The following is a 14,287-nucleotide window of genomic DNA, read 5'->3' as shown; positions in this document are numbered from 1 at the left end:
GTCAAAATGGTCATACTACCAAAATTGTTAAACAGATTTAATGCAATTCCTATTAAAATCCCAATGACATTCTTTGTCGAAATAGAAACAGCAATCTTGAAATTTATTTGGAAAAATAAGAGACCCAGAAAAATAAGAGACCCAGAATAGCTAAAGCAATCCTTAGCAAGAAAATACCAGAATACAATACCAGAACTTAAGCTGTACTACAGAGCTATGTCTCTTATTGGCACCGAGGCTCTCTACTGGGTGTCTGTTTGCTGCCCTAGTTTGGGTCTCCTTAATTACTGAGAGGTCCTTTTATTGGGTGATGCTGGGGATCAAACCCAGGGCCTGCCTTTCCCATGGGCAAGTGATGGACTGCTGAGCTACATGCCAGCCCTCAAGTCATTTTGTTTTAAATGGAAAAAGCTACTTCCTTAAATCTGAGTTCTGTTTTATTACTCTTTGATGGAAGGAAGGAATGTGTGGGCAAAGGTAGGGCCGGCTCGTTTGTTGCACATTTGACAGTTGTGAGCTTCAGCGACGGCACTGATGAACATGTAAGCATGCATATGAAGTCTGCCTCTGTGTGTGACACGTTTTATGTATGTATATGTGTGTAAATACCTGTGTTCATGTGACACGAAAGATCCATGAGACATGGTTGGTTTCCAAAGAAAATTGCCTTTGTTTTTCTCGTTTATCTTATCATATGACTGGTTTTAAAGGTTTTTTGAGTGAATTGATTGGCAGCCCATCTGAGAAAGGTCTCCCCCTGTGTATATTACAGGTTCCCGTAAAGCCACATAAAAATATAAGTTGAAGTATATAGTTCTGAACAGAGCTGAGAATTTTCATATAGAAAACTTGGTTTTCTAAAACTTTCATGACACTTTTTATTGAAAAAGTGCAGTTGGTGTGTGTGCTCATGCGTCTTGATGCCTTGTGTTCTATGGTATACCACACCAACATACAGCCTCATGTTGTCTTCTGGGGATGAGGTATGAGAAAGCCTATGTGCATTTAAGTCCTTAAAGTGGTTTAAGGGGATTGTCAAGGGTTTCAGGTGCATGCAGGGAGAGTGCTAATTGGAATTCTTGACTTATTCTTTTGCATTCTTCCTCTAGGCAAGCAGATGCCCAGGGTCTGGCAGTGAGCCCAGGAGCACCACAGGACCCACCAGATCAGAACCCACAGACCCCGTTCACATTGTCTGAATCATCCCACACTTGGGAAGCCCCAGAGCTGCCCCAGGAGGGCCGGGGCCGAGCAGGGACTCTACCCCGAGATTATAGGTACTCAGAAGAGAACACACGGGAAGACTCAGGACCTCTGACCCAGGGAACCCCTTCGTCCCCACATGCTCAGGGAGAGGATTCGTGGCCAGTGAGCACAGCAGCACTCCCCAAGAGGCCGGCCCCGCAGAGGCCTCCACCGCCCAAGCGCGAGCCCAGGAAGTACAGTGCACCTGCAGACGCTCAGCCGGCTGCTCCTGGCAGGCCCATCCCAGCGCCGTCCCCTGTGTCCCTGGAGGCGTGTGTGACCCACCAGCCCCTCTCCCAAAGCCCCTCTGTGTTCAGCAGTACCCAGCCTCAAGACACCCCAAAGGCTACCACCCATGAGTGTGACATCCAGCATGTGAAAGAAGACACGTCCCATCCTCAACCAGAAGCACTGCCCCCTTCCAGGTTCCAGCACCTACAGGCAACAGCCATGGAGACCTCTCGCTCCCCCTCGCCTCAGTTCGCCCCCCAGAAGCTGACAGACAAACCCCCCCTGCTCATCCAAGATGAGAATTCAACAAGGTATTGCCCTGTGGCGGTGGCAGCATGTGTTCATCCTGTTTCTCCTATAGGTGCTGGTTTCAGTGACTCCTTCCCAGGTGGTTTGCAACTGGTGCCTTGCAGTAGCTTAAGACATCGGATTTAAAGTTGGTCCTGGGAAATAACTGTTGGAGGGAAATTACTTGGAATTTTAACTCAGGGGGCTGCTCTTTTCCAATGAGAAAAGCCATTCTCTTCACCTGAGCAGAATGCATTTATATCCATGTCACCCACAGGTATTTGCAGTCTAGGGATGTATTTTTCTTGCACATATAGTACTTAGCTGGGGATATAGCTCAGTGGTAGAGCCCTTGTCTCAAGGGCCTATGTATCATCTTCTGTACTCCAGAATAAATAAGCAAATAAACATACTCACTTTTTTCTGCACTTTTTTTAAATGGTAAAAAACTAAGCAACTTGGGCTGGGGCTATAGCTCAGTGGTAGAGCACTTGTCTCACAGGTGTGAGACCCTGGGTTCGATCCTCAGCACCACATAATAAATAGATAGATAGATAGATAGATAAAAGCTAAGCAGTCAGGTATAGTGGTACAGTGGTACAGACCTGTAATTTCAGCAACTCAGGAGGCCAGCCTGGGCAACGTAGCAAAAAATGAATCAGAAGGGCTGGGTAGAACCCTTGTCTCAAGGGCCTGGGTACCATCCTCTGTACTCAAAACAAATAAATAAAATTTTAAAACACATCCAAGATTGAGTTGTGGAAGTCTGGCTAGGTTTTTTCCTCCCGGCACCAGTAGATGGCTCTCTTTCCCCAGAGTATTCTTTCAAAACACTTAGGCTCCAATAGCCTTTTGGGCACAGTCTCCCTGAACATGGCCCAGCTCGGTACCTCTGAGAGCAGCAAGCATTTGTTGTCCTGGGTGAGGCCCTGTGGTGTTGGCCAGGAGTCTTCTTCCCATTCTCTCTCTTTGGGTGCTGTTGGAGCCTCCCTGGCTCCTTTTACCAGGCCCTTCCCACCTCACCACCCCTTTTTTTAAGGAAGCGTGTGCCCCTTGTTGGGTAGCAAGTTCACTATTTATTGCTGAGATGATCATCACAGTCATTTGAAAATCTATGCAAAAGGTAGCCTGAGGTGTTCGGTGGAGGGTGGGATGCACTTGTAGAATCTTTGAAGTGGGACCCATGGGCGGAAGTGCCCAGTGCGGACTCCAAGGGGCCCTGAGGACATTCTCAAGCAGGTGTGTGCCAACCTGCACTGAGAAACCCTGACCTGAAGCACTCATAATGATTCTGTGAAAAATGCCTATTTGCTATATTTAACCAAGCAGGGATTATTAAAGTTTGCACTATCATTGGAATAAAAACAAATGAACATTAAACAGACCTCATATTCCTCCACAAACCCAAGAAGATCCCCTCAAATGCCTATAGGTGTGTGGCTGACAATTTTAATTAGACAGTTCAGGATCTAGAGACCCCATGAGGAATCAGATGGGGAAAACCTCTCAACCACCTCTGTCTTTATCTAGGACATATGATCTGGCAGCTCCTTATAGGTGGGTGGTTGATCAGGGATCTTAATCAGGTTCCCTGTTGGGAAGGGGCCCACCAGTCTGAGTCCTGGGTTGGAGTCCATCTATTGCAAGGATTTCAGAGGACAACTCTTCTCTTTCCAGAATCGAGCGGGTGATGGACAACAACACCACCGTGAAGATGGTGCCCATCAAGATCGTGCACTCAGAGAGCCAGCCTGAGAAGGAGAGCCGCCAGAGCCTGGCGCGCCCAGCTGAGCTGCCTGTGCTGCCCAGTGGTCTGGAGAGAGATCAGATCAAGACTCTGAGCACATCCGAACAGTGCTACTCCCGCTTCTGCGTGTATACCCGCCATGGTGCTGAGACTGAGGCCCCACACAAGGCCCCTTCTCTGGAGCCCCAGCCCTCCAGCACCCCCATACCACCTGCAAAGAATGTCTGTGCCTCCCCTCCTGGGCTCAGCTACATGAAGACTAAAGAGAAGACCATTGAAGACCTGAAGTCGGAGGAGCTGGCCAGGGAGATTGTGGGAAAGGATAAATCCCTGGCTGATATCCTGGATCCCAGCGTGAAAATCAAAACCACCATGGACCTAATGGAGGGAATATTCCCCAAAGATGAACATCTCCTAGAGGAAGCACAGCAGCGGAGGAAGCTGCTCCCCAAGATCCCCTCTCCCAGAACCACGGAGGAGAAGTGAGTGGATGTCACTTTCCAGCGGGTGCATGATTCTGCCCAGAGCTGCTTTGGCTTAAAAAGGGAGGAGGGGCACATCTGCTGTGATTCCAGTCTTTGGGGCACAGATTTTCATAATGGTTTCCATTGCTTAGCACTTTTGAGAGCATCCCAGTAGAAAAGGCAGAAGTTTAAAGCACTCTCCCTGGGCATGGTGACTTTGGGGCCTGGCTTAGGCATGATAATACAAGCTGCAGCAGCTGAGCTCCTTGGCTTGAGGCTGGCATGATATGACAATGAGCACAGGTCTCCTTTCCCCTAAGAGAGATTCTCAGTAGAGGCCATTGTGTGCCCCAGAGGGCACTTGGCAATTTCTGGAGACATGTTTGGCTATCATGCTGGAGAGGGGAGTGCTCCTGTACTCTAGTGAGAAGAGACCAGGCATGCTGCTGTCAACCCACATGCCCTTAGTGCTGAGGCTGAGAAACCCTGCCTTAGTATGAGAGGCCATCTGTCCATCTGTTTGTCTTCTGTCTCTCTCTCTCCCTTTATTCCTGTCTTCTATTGACCTATCAACTATTTTTTCTGTTTAACCTGTATGCTGCCTGTCTGTTCGACTTTCTATCTTTCTGAAGCACATCACAAATCTTGCTTCTTGGCTGAGGATGAGATGGATATTGAACAGCTCTTTCATTCTTTAGAGTTTTTTTTTTTTTTTTAAAGCATTTCAGTTTACTAGGGGCTTAGGGTATAGCTCCATGGTAAAAGCTAGCATGTATAAGATCCTGGGTTTAGTTCCTGGCACCAGGAAGCATGTGCATAAGTACACACGCATGCACGTGTGTTCTCTCTCTCTCTCTCATATATATATATATATATATATATATATATATATATATCTATATATATATCTCACACCACACACACACACAAAAAAAGGGAAAAAAACAAAAACTGTGATCCGTAGACTAAGTATCTATTTGGTGAGGAGTTTTGTTTTCATTTTAACCTCATGACTACCTTTTTTCCTCCTCTTTGGCTACCTCATCTCCCTGGCTGGTGTCTTTCTGGTAGCACCAACTTTTATTTGTCACAACCCAGGGACATGTCTGTACATCTGGTTGCAGTTAATTGAAGTTCTGACCTCCTTACCCAGGAAGGAAGAGCCAAGTGTGCCTGCCTCTGTGTCTCTGGCCACCAATTCCACCTATTACAGCACATCAGCCCCCAAGGCGGAGCTACTGATCAAGATGAAGGACCTGCAGGAGCAGCAGGAGCCTGAGGAGTACTCGGGGAGTGACTTGGACCATGACCTGTCTGTGAAGAAGGTAGGAAAGAGGAATTCCAAAATATAATTATACTTTAAGCTGGGTGTGGTGGCAGGCATCTGGAGCCCAGTTTGCCCTGGAGGCTGAGATAGGAGGATGGCTTGAGCCCAGGAATTCAAGGCCAGCCTGTCTCACAAAAAACGAAATGTGCTGAGGGAAACAGGCAGGCAGGAGGTGTTGGGACCACACTTTTCTACCCTAGCAGAAACTCTACACCACATTTCTGAGGGTATTTGTGTTTAGCTTTCATGCAGGACAAGGAAATGTGGGACAACTTTAGAAAGCCCTTTATGATGAATTCTTTGTTCTCATCTTTCTGTAAGAGTCTTTCTGCCATCTTTTTCTAATAAGAGTCAATGTCAAATTAGGTAAAGTGGATAAATTAATTTTAAGTTAAATAGATAGTTCCTTTCTACCACAATTAAAATCCAGGGGACCTAATTGTCTGACCATCAGTGAGTCACCTGTCTTCCTTGAATATCAATTTCAAATATCTGTAACTCAATGTTTGATCATAAATCAAACAAACAATGGATCAAAAAGTACCTTGTCAGCCAAAAGCCATCAGGTGTTCAACTCCTAAGAATTCACCCAGGCCCTTGAGAGTTGAGTAGACAAAATACTTCTGCTCATCTCATGGGAGAGATGAACAGCCACCACAAAGATAAATATATGATACAGGTATAGTAAACCTGGCCCACCACCTGCTTATGTAAATAAAGTTTTATTCACACAGCCACATCCATTCATTTACAGAGGGTCGATGGTGGCTTTCATAGGATGGCAAAATTGACTGATTACAACAGTAATCTAATAGCCTGCAAAGTCTAAAATAATATTTTCTGTTCCCTGACAGAAAGTTTGTACATCCTTGACTCACTATGTCAAGGCATAGAGACACATGAGTGTGACCTAGAGGAGGTTGTAATGAGGGGGTTACTGTAATGAGAGAACCAGACTGACATCAGGGGCAAACTCTGGGATGTCTAATAGAGGCAGAAGGAGATTTGGTGGGTGCAGAGGTCCTACAGCAGGCAAGCCTGGGAACAAGTTTTTGGAGAAGCAGAAGAGGCCAGGGGCTGGAGCTATGTGGACAAGGGGTCAGCTTGGAGATGAGGTACAAATAGTACTCGATTTGTGGACAATCATGACAGTCACTGTAGGGACAGAGTTGTATCAATGCCAATGTCACTGCTAAAATGTCAGCTTTAAACCTTCACATGTATCACTAGCCAGACATGTGACATTAGAGTAATTGCCTGTTATATTTAGCATAAAGAGACTATGGCATTGTCAAATAAAACTAGGCTCAGAGGGCAGCATGTGGTGTTTATTTTAAGGGCCTTGAGTTTGCTATAATTATCAGTACTGGGGTAAGAAAAGGAGGTAACCAGTATTGGGGTAGGAGGGGATCGGTACTTTTAATGCAAGCTGAGGACCCAGCATAATGGAAGGAATTTGTATAAAAAAATACTGATTTGTTTTTTAAAACAAGACCTTTGTAAACAATTATGTTCAGAATCTATGTCGTTAGTGATTTAAAAAATATTACTGGGCTGGTGATATAGCTCAGTGGTAGAGTGCTCACCTAGCACGTGTGAGGCCCTGGGTTCCATCCTCAGCACCACATAAAATAAATGAGTAAAATAAAGGTATTGTGTCCAACTACAACTAAAAATTAATTTTTAAAAAATTACTGACTGGTTTTAATCATGATAGATATATTATGAAGGGCACTATTTTCACTTTAGGAAACAATAATTTTTTGGTTCGAGGAATTAAATAGGGAAATGGAAAGTGAGAGTTTTGGACTTGGGGCTTTTAGAGATGTTACTCTGGCTCAGGGTAACATTGCTTTATTCTGATCACAAAATCTCCTCTTTTTAAAAAAAAAAAAAAAAAAAAAAAAGAACCGAAAACTTTTTCAGTTGTTTCTCATAAAACAAGAAAAGTCAGCCAGGCTTGGGTGCATGCTGTAATCCTAGCTACTCAGGAGGCTGAGGCAGGGGATCACAAGTTCACAGATAAACCTGGACAATTTAGTAAAACCCTGTTTCCAAAAAATTAAAAGGCCTGGGGACATTACTCATTGGTAGAATGTTACTATATTTAATCCCCATCACCATAAAAACTGCAGGACATACAAGTAAAACCATACAGTCTGAACCATTTCAATTTAGCTCTAGCCTAATATAGAGGACTACCTATATTAGGCTGTCTAAGACCCTGGGTTCAGGGTCTTAGACAGGATGTAATGGATTTTGTAAGTGGATGCCTGGATGCCACCCACCTCCATCTGGGTGCCACTCTGTCCCTCTGCTCTGAGTTGGGATCCTTCTTCACCAGAAATGACTGCTTTGGGACTGAGTGAGTTACTGTGAGGTCGAAGCCAACTTAGATTTTCAGTTGAATAAACATATGTTTGGCCATTGTACATGCTATATAAATCACAGCACTCTGTGCTGTCAGCAATTCTGCAGTCCTATTTTTTTTCCTTGATTTGACAGGCTCCTGCTACACTCTTTTTCCCCCCGTGTCCAGTACTCACACATTCATGATGTCATGCTTGTTCACAGAGCATACACCAGTAGAGGTATGTCTACCAGTTAGCATAGTGTACATCAGGATTTGATTGGCTACCTACTCTATAGCTGCTTAATAAGGGAAAATAGCAAAACCCCAATTGCACGTTGTCCTCTATGTTTGCAGTGCTGGGGATAGAACCCAGGGCTTCAAACATGCTAAGCAAGTGCTTTACCACTAAGCCACACTGCCAGCCTCCTTTTATATGTGAGTGTGTGTGTGTGTGTGTGTGTGTGTGTGTGTGTGTGTGAGAGAGAGAGAGAGAGAGAGGGAGAGATCCATTTTCCATTGCTATAACAGTATGTCACCAACTAAAATTTATGAAGAATAGAGATTTTAGCTCAAGGTTCTGGAGGCTGGAAGTTCAAGAGCATGGTGCTGGCACCTGACAAAGGCCTTCTTGCTGCATTGTAACATGGTGGAGAGCATTGTATGGTAAGAGTGTAGGCCACTAGCTCAGATCTCCCTTCCTCTTAAAAAGCCACTTATGCCATCACAGGAGTCCCACTCTCATGACCCCAACCCTAATTACCTTCCCATACCAGGCCTTCAAATGCTGTCAACATATGAAAGTGTGAGGGAGTGGGGGCTCTTAAGCAGGGATACAATGTATGAGAGATTCTGGTGGCCTATAAGGAAGCATCATGCTAGGTGGGCTAAGTAAGTTTCTACATCTGGGGTAGCTTAGGTGGACTCTGCCTACCTTATAGGCATTCTTCAGGAAGCGGTTTAAATTTCAGGTCTCTGAGGTTTACAACTTCCTTTTTAAACAAGGAAGTGAATGAAAAGCCCAGAAAGAAAAGGCCTTGCTTTGTCCATGGAATGAAACCAAAGAAGGGTGTCTGGGGCTAAGCCAGTTGGAGAAAGAGAGGAGTCCTGGGAGCCAACCCCCAAGCTTTGGCCCATCTCAGTGGAGAGGTAGAGGCAGCATGTGCTTGGCTACCCCATAGTCTTATCCTGGCCTTCTGGAATGCCACGTGCTACAGAAAAGAAATGGGTAGGCTTGTTGGGCAGCACATTCCACAGTGGTGAAACCTCAGCACCCTGCCTGATGTTGAGAGCCATTTATATTTATGTGCAACCCTGAGTCAGGTCTTGTCTCAGAATCCTTGGAAGCCAGTATCTGTACCTTTTAATGGCCCTTTAACAAAAGGAATATATTTTTAAATAAAAATTTGTATAAGACATCAAAGAAGGAATTTAGACTCTTCAGAGTGCCCAGTTTCAGGGCAGTTCAGTCGAGGTGGGTTTTGAAGGACAGTTTTCATGCACTGGTGTGAGATCTTCATCACATTCATTCTTCAGTTGATAGCACTGAATAATTATTAAGGGGCTGGGGGTAGGTAGCTCAATGGTAGAATATTGCGTAGCATGCCACACCCTTGCGTCAAAACAAACATATAACACTGGCTAGGGGTCCTCTTCTGTCTGAGGTATCTCCGTTGACTGAAATTAGTTACTTAAGTCAGTACTGGCATCAGGTAAGAATCTGGAAAGTTCTCTATACTTTCTGTTTTGTGCTTTTCTCTCAAATGATCAGTATCTAAAATATGGCATTTTCTCAGCTATGGGATTTGAAGGTGCATTTTAAATAATTTATTAGTTCATTTTAGTTATACATAATGTTAGGGTTCATCTTGGCATAATTATACAAGCATGGAATACAATTTCCTCCAATTCAGTCACTGGTATTTTCCCTTTCCCTCCCCTTCATTCTCCCCATTTCCTTTTCTCTACTCTTAGTGATCTTTCTTATATTTATATATATTTTTTAATTAATGCATCATAAATATACTTGAAGATGAAATTCACTGTGGTATATTTGTAAATATACATAGGAAAGGTTGTTCAGATTCATTCCACACTTCTTCCCTCTTCGCATTCCTCCTCTCCCCCACCCTACAATCCCCTTTCTCTAATCCACTGATCTCTCTCCTATTTTCATGGAAACCACCACGGCCTTCCATCTCACCCACAACTTTCTTTTTTCCTTATTTTGGTCCAGCTTCTGCGTATCAGATTTTTGGGGGTCTGGCATATTTCACTTGGCATAATGAATATGGTTTAAACAATCTCTGCAGATAGTCTGGTGAACAGACACACAGGAGAATGTGTATGCATATGTACACGTGAGCACAACATAAAAGAAGGGCTGGGGTGTAGAAGAGTTTAGCATGCATGAGGCCCCAGGTTTAATCCCCAGTATGGGAGGGAGCAAAAAGGGAGAAATGAATCTAGACTCATATCTGTTTGGTTTGCGGAGGTGGGTTGTTTTTGTTAATTGTAAGGAGAAAATGTCTTGACATCCTGACCTAGAAAAGCCAAAGAAATTTATAAACTCCATGTGGTCCTTCTTAGGAGAATTGTGCAGATTAATCAGCAGTGAGACTGGCTGGCTGTAAAACAGCTTACCATTTAATCTGTGGCAGAGCCAGACATGCTGATCAACAGAAGGCAGATTGAACCTAGAGGATACAATCCCTGCTCTACCTTTCACATTTTGTGATCTTTTAAAAAAACGCTCGATGTTGTTGTGGGAGCTGGGATCTAGAGTTAGTGTTTACTACTTACATAGTTTCTACTGGGGAAGGTGGAGGGGCTGTGGAGGTGGGTACTGGTGACGGTTACACAGCAGTGTGAATATCCTTAATGTACACTTTAAAACTGCTTAAGATGAGGGCTGGGGCACCTCGTGAAGCCATGGGTTATATTCCAGCACTAAAAAGAAAAGGGAGGGGGCAGGAATAAAAATAGCAAGTCTTATGTATGTTTTGCCATAATTAAAAAAAAAATAGTCATTTGTTTCCATTTCAAGTCAAAGTCAATATGTTATATTAAAAGACAACCCTTTACAGTCGCTGACATCCCTTTGTCTTAATTTTTAATTGCTAATTATATGTAGAGGGCACTTTGAATCCTAGGTTTTAGTACTAGACATGAAACTCAATAATTTGTGTGTAAATCTTTAATTTAGAAAATTCCAAAGGACAAAGCATAAAGTATCACATGGACTATGTGAATTCTTGCAAAGATACAGGTTGGAATGGCTTCTACTGTGAATAACTGGGACAACTCCAGTATTGTCCGATAGGACATTAACAGAATGAGAATAAGCTTTATTTTTCATTTATTTATCTGTGTAATTTTATGTATTCACTGTATTTATCAAATATCAATAATTTAGCCAGGAGTCCTCCTCCTTCCTCTAATCTTATAAAATTCCTCCATTGTTTGGTAATGTGAAAATTGATTTTCACTCAGTTCTGAATTCCACCCAGATGGCATGTGCTGCTGTCAAAGTAACTAGGGGCGCCTGGCTTGGGGCAGTGCTAATGAGTATGTCCATACCACCCTTGCCCCAATAGCAGGAACTCATCGACAGCATCAGTCGCAAACTGCAAGTGCTCCGGGAAGCCCGGGAGAGCCTGCTGGAGGATATCCAGGCCAACAACGCACTTGGTGACGAGGTGGAGGCCATCGCGAAAGATGTGTGTAAACCCAATGAATTTGACAAGTTCCGGATGTTCGTCGGGGACCTGGACAAAGTGGTGAACCTTCTGCTCTCGCTGTCAGGCCGCCTGGCCCGGGTGGAAAATGCCCTCAATAATTTGGATGACAGTCCATCTCCTGGTGACCGGGTATCTATAGACACATCCAGTTGGGAAATGGGAACAGGGCAGTCTTGTGGGAAGGCTGTCCTTGGGGTGTTGGGAAAGTCAGCTCTTTGAAGCCTAGCACTGTTTATATGTGGCCTGTCCACCTCCCAGTGCAAGATGCTATTGAAATGTCCAGTGCTCACCCACCTCTCTTTCCTTTTAATGTAGGGAAAGAGAATGTTAGATGAAGGGAATTGGGGTAGGAGTGCAAAGAATTGAGCCATTGTCACTGGGCTGCAGAGCTGCTGGGAGCCCTCCCAAAGAACATTGTCTCTCTTTGACATCTTTTTATTTATTCCCTCTAATCATTACTCACAATAATCTCTCCTTGGAACCCATGTCCATGGGCGGAGATTTTTCTCCTCCTGACTCAGCTGTTGATGGTGTTTTATGATTGCTGCTGCTGTGATTTAGCACCAGTGTGTCCAGAGGTCTAGAAAGAAGTAAAGGGCTTGTCTAACATTTCTCCCAGTCCTGAAGTGTGCTGCTCTGGGGACATTTCTCACTGGGTCTTTTAATTATATTATATGCAAAATAAGGGGAATAATATCTACCTTGTTGGCTTTACCTCATAGGATGAATATCAGAAAAGCATCTAATTTCATTGTTTGCACACAGTTGGCCTTCAAAATAATCACCCTTATGATTAATAAAATGCCCACCACCCTATCCATCTCAGTAGCTTCCAGGCACTGATGAGGCCTGCTGATTTTTTACAACCTGAACTGCAATCCTTGAACCAGTTAGCATCTGTTTACCTTTTGATTGGAATGAATTGGCCTGACCTGGTCTCTTTCCATGAAAATATACGGTCTCCTTCTTCCGCACACCCGAGGACTTGGGTGTTCCACTGAATCTGGCAGGACACTGTGAGTGCTTGTTGCTGTGGGCATTCCTCAGGAGTAGCATGATGAGGGCAGTTCCTGGTTTGGGACACTGTTTATTGTGATAATTCCTCTTCACTGACTTTTTTGTGTTTGGCACCTTGCAAAGTGCCACCGTGTCCTTGTGTTCTTTCCTTTGGCCGCTGTTCAGCACCCACTGCAACAGCGCAAAGCAACAGAACAGATACGCTGGTGCTTAGGTAAAAGTCAGGAACTCTGGCCGGGGGTGCCACTCAGTGGTACAGCCTGTGCTTGGCTTGCATGAGCTTGGCCCAAAGTCCATCCCCAGCACCAGAAAAGAAAGGAAGAAACTTGCTCCTTGTAAGTGAACGTTGGCGTCTGCCAGCCTGAATATGAAGACAGAGAAAACGTTCGTGTCACCCTTTCTGAGTTTTCCTTCAATTTGGAGTGGGTAGGGAAGCTAGCTGTGTTCTGTGAGCAGAGAGAGTGATTGTGTCATGTATTGGGAACAGGGTCTCCTGGTTCCCAAAAGAGGGCCCTTGTAGGAAGTGAGGGGAACTGATCCCAAGGCCTCTTTTAGTCCTCCCTTCTATCCTACTCTGCTCCTTAGTTTGTCCTTGTCTGGCAGTACACTCACAGGGTCTCTCTGGCACAAGGTTTAGAAATCCCACTCTGGAATTTCTTTAGGCCATTTCCCTTTCCCCAAATTGCCCACAGTGTTGTCAGGAGACGGCTTTGACACCAAATCCCCAACTTGTTTGCCCCTTATGAACATCTCAGAAGTCTGAGTTTCTGGTCACCTGATTACCCTTTTGCTCGTCATGATTTCTGTTGACTATTCAAGGCAGACAGGAAGAATGAGGCAGACAGTGGCAGGAGACCCACAGGGACCCCTAAGCCGCTCCCCAGAGGACTGAGGCAAGAGCCTGCCACAACCTCAGGGCTCATGCTGCCCATTTCCCGAACATTTCTGTGTGGATTCCATTGGATAACCTGATGGACAGCTGTGGGACCAGCCCCCCCAAAGCTGCCTGGTTTTCAAGGGGTTAGCTGGAACCCCTGCCTTAGTCGTGGCCCTCAACAGACTTCTTTCTCTCCCTGTCCCTCAACAGCAGTCGCTGCTCGAGAAGCAGAGGGTCCTCATCCAGCAGCATGAGGATGCCAAGGAACTCAAAGAGAACCTGGACCGCCGCGAGCGCATCGTATTTGACATCCTGGCTGCCTACCTCAGCGAGGACAGCCTGGCAGACTATGCGCACTTTGTGAAGATGAAGTCGGCCCTCATCATTGAGCAGCGGGAGCTGGAAGACAAAATACACCTCGGGGAAGAGCAGCTGAAGTGCCTGTTTGACAGCCTGCAGCCCGAAAGAGGCAAATAAGAGACCTGTCCCCAGCAGAGGTCAGACACAAAGCTCCGTTCAAGCTCCGTTCCCAAGGATGCAAGTGGAAACCCCAGCCTGTATTTATGTCCCGGAGCGAGATTCCTCCGTATAGCACAGTGGCTAGTAGAAAAGCAATAATGTCCGTGTTTGTGTGGGATGTTTATTTAATTTTTTGATTTTGCTTTGGAATGCTGAGCAGAGTTTGTATCATGCATGACTCCACATGAAGCTGGCCTCTGCTGGCTGCGAGGCCCCATGGCTGGGCCTGCGGTACATGCACGTGGTCATTTTCAGTAGTGGGCCTGCCGTTCCTCCTGTCCTCGGATGCCACACCAGCTCCGGGAAGTCACCAAGCATGTCCTGGGGGTGCCTGAGAGGGGAGATCCTGGCGCACTTTTCTTGTGACTCACCCGGACACGGGCTGCTGTGTTTTGTCCTTGCTCATCCAACAGTGTGGTCATCTGTTGTCTCTATCATCTGATGATGTTACCTGACCCAGCAAAACTCATGATGATGATGCT

The 14,287-nt window shown here is 45.2% G+C and overlaps 1 protein-coding gene across 4 annotated transcripts in view; it reads left to right on the top strand.

Moving 5' to 3' along the window:
• Nucleotides 1-13,768, top strand: part of LOC143639759 (protein Shroom2-like) — a 129,799-nt gene extending 116,031 nt beyond the window's left edge. The window contains exons 6-10 of one of the 4 annotated variants that reach the window (XM_077107819.1): nt 1,110-1,787; nt 3,442-3,993; nt 5,129-5,300; nt 11,249-11,521; nt 13,497-13,768. In XM_077107819.1, the coding sequence (XP_076963934.1) occupies nt 1,110-1,787; nt 3,442-3,993; nt 5,129-5,300; nt 11,249-11,521; nt 13,497-13,763 (1,942 nt within the window). In that variant the 3' untranslated portion in view covers nt 13,764-13,768. The remainder of the gene's footprint in view (nt 1-1,109; nt 1,788-3,441; nt 3,994-5,128; nt 5,301-11,248; nt 11,522-13,496) is intronic. The other 3 variants (XM_077107816.1, XM_077107818.1, XM_077107817.1) reach the window with 3 other exon arrangements.
• Nucleotides 13,769-14,287: the final 519 nt, after the last annotated feature.

The sequence above is a fragment of the Callospermophilus lateralis genome, chromosome Y, assembly GCF_048772815.1.
Source record: "Callospermophilus lateralis isolate mCalLat2 chromosome Y, mCalLat2.hap1, whole genome shotgun sequence".
Classification (NCBI taxonomy): Eukaryota; Metazoa; Chordata; class Mammalia; order Rodentia; family Sciuridae; genus Callospermophilus; species Callospermophilus lateralis.
Note: the sequence above shows the minus strand (reverse complement) of the source record. Positions and strands in the feature narration are given on the sequence as shown.